Below are 7,500 nucleotides of genomic sequence, written 5' to 3'. Positions count from 1 at the left end.
ATGCATGTGAGCACTGCAACTGGACAGGAGGGAGACTCAGCCTGGCTGGAAACCAAGAGGATGATGCCTAAAAGGGAGTGCCATGTCCAGTGTCTGCAGTTCTACTACTTTCACAGTGGAAGTGTATCAGACCAGCTCAACATCTGGTTCAGAGAGTTTCAAGATGAGCACGATGTCACAGGACAGCGCCATCTAGCTGCACAGATAACAGGTACTGCATTAAGCAATTTAAATATATATATTATTATTTATTTTTAGGAGGAGATTCCAATGAATGTCTGTATCTTTTTAGGTCAGTTAACATCGCACTGGCAGCTGCATCATGTTTCCCTAAATGCAACAAAGTCCTTCCAGGTGGAGTTTGAAGTGAGAAAAGGAGCTGGAAATTCTACAGGTGGCATCTCAATTGATGACATCAATTTGTCAGAACTGGAGTGTCCACATGTTACGCTGCAGATAAATGATTTTGAACAAAGTTCAGGAAAGAGTCGTGTGTACTACACCCCATCTCAGCAATCTAAAGAAGGCTATGTGTACAGATTTGGAGCAATAGTCTATGAAAGTGGTTCAGAGGCAGTGTTTGTGCAGATGTTATCTGGCAACTTTGATAATCTGCTGGAATGGCCTGTCCCACGCAGACAGGTAGTTTTGCAATTTGTAGATCAACATCCCAACATCCAGTTACAGATGTCCAAGCAAGTCATTTTCACCAGTGGTAAGAGTTGATTCATTCATTGATTAATTTAAAGTGAATATTACTTTCACTGTTGCAATTTCTGTGATTAGGGAACTCAAGTTGGGATAATCCTAGAAAAAATGGGAATTACTTTGTGGATGAAAACAATCAAATTGTCTACTATGGTCCAATAATTGGTTATGTGTACAAGAGGAACATAGTAAATTACAGAGACATCTTCAAGGGAAACAGTGCAGTTTTCACTTTCAGCTTCCAAGGCAAGTTTAACACATTTACTGTTTATTTGTATCAAATTATTAGACACTGTAATTTTGTGTGTCTGTGTGTTTAGATCTTACTCATGTTGTTGATGGATCAACTCTTCCCTGTCCTGAGCCACAGATGATGACTCTTACAGCTACTCAAATGGAACAAGACCTGGGCCCATGTTCTGCACAGTAGGTTAATTTATTTTACATGCATGTGGTTGGGTAACTTGGCTTGTATCATTTATAATCATTTATAATGTTTGGTAGAATCTCCACATCCACATCATTAAGTACTTCAACAACATCCTCAAGAACTTCAACAACAACTCCAAGTACTACAACAACACCATCTAGCACTGCAACTACACTGTCAAGTACTACAACACCAGCAAGTACTTCAACAGCACTGTCAAGCACTACAGCAACACCATCAAGCACTTCAACAACTGCCTCAAGTACCGCAACAACATCATCAAGTACTTCAACAACACCCTCATTGGCTTTCCTTATCTTTATACTATGTAGCTCTTTTTAATTAAAAGGTCTTGTATTACACAAAATTGACTCTTGTGAGCTTTATGCCATATTATAATGTTGTTACCTCATCAAAAACATACTTGGAGTTGTGTTTTGTTTCATTCACACATGTTTTAAGTAACCCTTTATTCTTAGTCTACATCGCTAAAGCTCAAAATGCTTTGTTCCAACTTGTGATGTGATAAAGTAATAGTTTTCAAGTTAACAGCTATCATTTACTATTTATTCATTAGAGATTGACAATTCCAGTGCTGAAATTACCCAAATGATTCTAGTGAAAGTGTAGGGACTTTAAAAACACAGTGGAGCACTTCCTGTATTACCACATGACATTATAAGGTGGAACACAGTATTTTCTGTTTGGGAGCTCAGACTAACATGCAGGGCTTGTGTGTTAAACATGTGTGAATGAAACAAAATACAAATCCAAATATATTTGTGATGAGGAAACAACATTATAACATATTAGTAGATCATAAAATAACGTATTACCGTAACGTATTACGTACCTCGTAGTTATTGCTTTAATAGCATTATTTTCAAAACTCTGATTAAATTGTATTTGCAACTGTTGTTATTCTTGCTGATACCTACATATAAGAATATAATATACTGAAGTTATTTTAACTACTTTATTCTTGTCAATATGCTGCATGGTATTTTTTATATATTTAGATTTAGTTTTCAGTGGGACAGAGTACATTAATAAACTTTAGCCAAATTAGCCTAAAGGGGCTTTTTTTTTCCTGCAGTCCCCTTGACAGGTGGTAATAGGCATGGTGCATAACCTCAGTCATAGCCACTTACTGTGCAAAGTTCTGTTGCTTTACTCTACTGACACAGTGTTGTGTTAGTTTGTGTCTATTAGACACAAACAACTGTAATTTCACTGTTGTGGGACATATCTTTTGTGCACTTGTAGCAATTCTTGCAACTTATTGAGTACTAGATGTGCTATGTTTGAGCATACTGTAATAATAATAATAACAAACTGTATTTGTATAGCGCTTTTCTAAACAACTATGCTTCACACTGAATTTTTATGATACAAACAAAACAAAACTGTACATTATTAAAAGCACATCTGTAAATTAGCCAAGCCCTCCAAAAAAACAAACATGTTTTGAATTCAATTATTTAAAAGCACTTAAGTTCTCAACCTTGCGAGTGGCCCAGAGGTCCAGACATAAGAGACCATCAGCATTTATAGTTTATAATAAATGGGTGTATACACATGAATTCTTGGTACAGAGAATATACCTATAAGGCAAGAGTACATATATGAAAACAGGGCCTGCAAGGCCTTCCCTGCTGGCCTAAAAAATATCTAAATCACAAACTGATGTTAATTATACTATTATTAACATGTATTTTCATGTTGAAGCATTTGACCAATCATATTTCAGCCATCATTTGTTTCCAGGCAGGGTCTAAGTCCAAGAAGTGTGCCTGAGGCCTTCACAATCCATTCTGCAGGCCCTCGAACACAAAATAAATGTCCATGAAACTGTTGCTTCAACCAGTCAGATTTTGAGTTGGTGGCACCAGGGCCTTCTAGCAGGTGTACGACAACTATTATTAATTACCAGTGGTGTAGTAGATTTTTTAAGTGGGGGTACGTGATTCGTGACTGAACCAGGAGGACTAAACCAGGACTGAACCAGAACTGAACCAGGACTAGACCAGGACTAATCTTGGACTTGGGGGAGAGAGAGACAGAGAGAGAGAGAGAGACAGAGAGAGAGAGAGAGAGAGAGAGAGAGAGAGAGAGAGAGAGAGAGACAGAGAGAGAGAGAGAGAGAGACAGAGAGAGAGAGAGAGAGAGAGAACCCCGAGCCCACGGGAAAGTTGTCCGCAAAGTGCGATCAGATGACGACTGCGGCATAGCCCTGTGGGGCTCTGTGCCAGTCCTTTCGCCTGTGGTCATCCAACGGTCTACACGGGCATACGTCAGTCCTGGTTTAGTTCTGGTTCAGTCCTCGTTCAGTCCTGGTCCCTCATGTCACAGGTCACTATAAGATAGTACTGGAGACATCATGAGCCTATGTAGGTTGTTTTCATCATTGCCAATAGCTCTGGTTTGGCATTTAAGTTGTAGCCGATTTCACATTTGTTATTTTTTTATATGTCATAAGTGGGTAGACACCATACACCCGCATACCACGCCCACTACACCCCTGATTGTGGCTACAGGAGTTATCTATTTGCGCTGCAACAGCTCTTTATACTGTATTTTTGTATAATAAGATGGCTTTTATAACCATAAAATAGTTATTGAGGAATGGATTGTTTCAGATGGAGCACTACTGACAGCCTAGGTGTGAAATACACGGTCTGCAACTGGTCAGTTGTATATTATTTAAGAAGAACATGAACTCTTACAGTCACTGCAAACTTCTATATACAATCAATACGTAAAGCATCATGAGAAGATCAACATTTCATACTTACAGTAATTATTTAGCAACCTAACAATAGATGAACTGTTGATTTGGAGTCACGTGCCTGACTCAATGTTAGTTCCTGATTTTACTAAATTATATGAAAGTGACACAAACAAAGAACAAGGAAATATGTAAGAGGTTGGACAGTGCTCTAACTATAACAACCTCAACATAGTCAGGAATTTGTCCCATTCTGTGTTCAATTAAAGATGAAAGTCTGTGTGATTGTCACAATGGTCTTGACTGTAGTGGCAGGTGCTCAAACACAGGTAAGTGATAATTTTTTACTTCTTCTTCTTTGTTGGATCAAATTCAGTGGCAACAAATGTTGATATTTTTTTCAAACAGGAAATCCCACAAATAACAAGTAAGAAATCTGATGGATTATGTTAAAATACAATTATATATATTTTTTTTAAAAAGCTTAAAATATAAATAAATAACTGCATGTATGTTGTAGTTTTTGGTGACGAAAAGAGCATTTCAGAGATAAACAAGGGTAAATATTATTTTAGTACAGTTATGTTGAAAAAGAAAACTGTTTACTAATTATTATATGTATTTTAATGAAGATCTAATGGTGGATGATATCAGAATGGTAAGTGTGTGTGTGTGTGTGTGTGTGTGTGTATGTGTGTATATATGTATATATATATATATATATATATATATATATATATATATATATATATATATATATATATATATATATATATATATATATATATATAAATTCTGTATCAGCCAAATGCAGCAAAAAGTTCGATTATTCCGGAAACTTCACTTTGGAATTCTCCTGTTCCATATGTTTTGGGAAATGATCTAGGTCAGTTTGATCTTCTTCATCTATATTGTTTATCTTGATCATGTCTGAGTCGACATTGTTATGACAGATCTGAATGCAAAAGGAGTCATCCTGAAAGCGTTCGATCAGTTCAGACTGAAGTCATGCATCGACTTTAAACCGAGGAACAGTGAGGATTACTACATTACTGTGCAAAAACTTGATGGGTAAGTACTGGAATTAGTTAAAAGACAAAATGTAATGCATTAACTTGACTTTCTTTCCAGTTGTTGGTCATACATCGGTCGGAGCAGAATAAATGGACAGGAACTGTCTATTGGACAAAATTGTGACCAGATTGGTATTAGTTGAACACGAGTTTTTCCATGCTCTGGGTTTTTACCATGAACAGTCCAGATATGACCGTGATAATTATGTCACTATTCATCTGGAAAATGTTATTGAAGGTTACAGCATGACATTATATATACTGAATGTTATGTGTTTTGAATTTATGTGATATATATATTCTTTACAGGTTTTGAGAATAATTTTAGAAAGGTTTCTTCAGACAGTAGCACCACCCATGGAACCACATATGATTATTGGTCTGTGATGCACTATGGTAAAAATGATTTTTCTAATGGAAATGGTCTCACAATTACTACAAACAACGTGGCATACCAAGACATAATCGGTCAGAGATATGAAGTGAGTGCCACTGACATTAAAGAGCTAAACCTTCTCTACAAATGCAGTGAGTGCTAACTATTTGTATGTAATTACACTGGAGAAATCAAATGATTTGATTAATAAATACAAGCCATTTCACAGACTCCACCATCGCATTTCTAATGCACTGTAGTTTTTCTGATGGAACCATGTGTGAAATGACCAAATGCTCAAAAACATTAAATGGTTGGAAAATTCTGTCGCAAACAACTGGACAACCTTCCTTTGACCACACAAGTCTAAACTCTACTATGCACAGTAAGAGACATTTCTTTTTTTTTTTTTCTTTGTCCTCAAATCTGAAAACTAGAGATACACAGAATATAGATGGCACTCTACATCCCTAAGAGGGCAATAGATTTATCTTTATCTTTATTATTATTATTATTTATTTACTGACAAAACACACAAATTACAGGTGTAGGCCCAAGTTACTTTATGCATGTGAGCACTGCAACTGGACAGGAGGGAGACTCAGCCTGGCTGGAAACCAAGAGGATGATGCCTAAAAGGGAGTGCCATGTCCAGTGTCTGCAGTTCTACTACTTTCACAGTGGAAGTGTATCAGACCAGCTCAACATCTGGTTCAGAGAGTTTCAAGATGAGCACGATGTCACAGGACAGCGCCATCTAGCTGCACAGATAACAGGTACTGCATTAAGCAATTTAAATATATATATTATTATTTATTTTTAGGAGGAGATTCCAATGAATGTCTGTATCTTTTTAGGTCAGTTAACATCGCACTGGCAGCTGCATCATGTTTCCCTAAATGCAACAAAGTCCTTCCAGGTGGAGTTTGAAGTGAGAAAAGGAGCTGGAAATTCTACAGGTGGCATCTCAATTGATGACATCAATTTGTCAGAACTGGAGTGTCCACATGTTACGCTGCAGATAAATGATTTTGAACAAAGTTCAGGAAAGAGTCGTGTGTGTACTACACCCCATCTCAGCAATCTAAAGAAGGCTATGTGTACAGATTTGGAGCAATAGTCTATGAAAGTGGTTCAGAGGCAGTGTTTGTGCAGATGTTATCTGGCAACTTTGATAATCTGCTGGAATGGCCTGTCCCACGCAGACAGGTAGTTTTGCAATTTGTAGATCAACATCCCAACATCCAGTTACAGATGTCCAAGCAAGTCATTTTCACCAGTGGTAAGAGTTGATTCATTCATTGATTAATTTAAAGTGAATATTACTTTCACTGTTGCAATTTCTGTGATTAGGGAACTCAAGTTGGGATAATCCTAGAAAAACTGGGAATTACTTTGTGGATGAAAACAATCAAATTGTCTACTATGGTCCAAGAATTGGTTATGTGTACAAGAGGAACATAGTAAATTACAGAGACATCTTCAAGGGAAACAGTGCAGTTTTCACTTTCAGCTTCCAAGGCAAGTTTAACACATTTACTGTTTATTTGTATCAAATTATTAGACACTGTAATTTTGTGTGTCTGTGTGTTTAGATCTTACTCATGTTGTTGATGGATCAACTCTTCCCTGTCCTGAGCCACAGATGATGACTCTTACAGCTACTCAAATGGAACAAGACTTGGGCCCATGTTCTGCACAGTAGGTTAATTTATTTTACATGCATGTGGTTGGGTAACTTGGCTTGCATCATTTATAATCATTTATAATGTTTGGTAGAATCTCCACATCCACATCATTAAGTACTTCAACAACATCCTCAAGAACTTCAACAACAACTCCAAGTACTACAACAACACCATCTAGCACTGCAACTACACTGTCAAGTACTACAACACCAGCAAGTACTTCAACAGCACTGTCAAGCACTACAGCAACACCATCAAGCACTTCAACAACTGCCTCAAGTACCGCAACAACATCATCAAGTACTTCAACAACACCCTCATTGGCTTTCCTTATCTTTATACTATGTAGCTCTTTTTAATTAAAAGGTCTTGTATTACACAAAATTGACTCTTGTGAGCTTTATGCCATATTATAATGTTGTTACCTCATCAAAAACATACTTGGAGTTGTGTTTTGTTTCATTCACACATGTTTTAAGTAACCCTTTATTCTTAGT

At 37.0% G+C, this 7,500-nt stretch overlaps 1 protein-coding gene and 1 pseudogene across 1 annotated transcript in view; both read left to right on the top strand.

Moving 5' to 3' along the window:
- LOC110174421 (meprin A subunit beta-like) overlaps positions 1-1,480 on the top strand; it is a 3,330-nt gene extending 1,850 nt beyond the window's left edge. Inside the window, exons 10-14 of the mRNA XM_055159795.1 lie at positions 1-211; positions 293-715; positions 787-954; positions 1,029-1,134; positions 1,213-1,480. The exon at positions 1-211 is cut by the window's left edge and continues 20 nt beyond it. Coding sequence (XP_055015770.1) covers positions 1-211; positions 293-715; positions 787-954; positions 1,029-1,134; positions 1,213-1,480 — 1,176 coding nt within the window. The remainder of the gene's footprint in view (positions 212-292; positions 716-786; positions 955-1,028; positions 1,135-1,212) is intronic.
- A 1,939-nt stretch (positions 1,481-3,419) lies between these two features.
- Positions 3,420-7,348, top strand: LOC110174422 (meprin A subunit beta-like; annotated as a pseudogene).
- Positions 7,349-7,500: the final 152 nt, after the last annotated feature.

Source organism: Boleophthalmus pectinirostris, unplaced genomic scaffold (assembly GCF_026225935.1).
Source record: "Boleophthalmus pectinirostris isolate CB_2022bp ecotype Guang Dong unplaced genomic scaffold, ASM2622593v1 HiC_scaffold_2790, whole genome shotgun sequence".
Taxonomy (NCBI): domain Eukaryota; kingdom Metazoa; phylum Chordata; class Actinopteri; order Gobiiformes; family Gobiidae; genus Boleophthalmus; species Boleophthalmus pectinirostris.
This window is presented reverse-complemented; position numbering and strand designations above follow the sequence as displayed.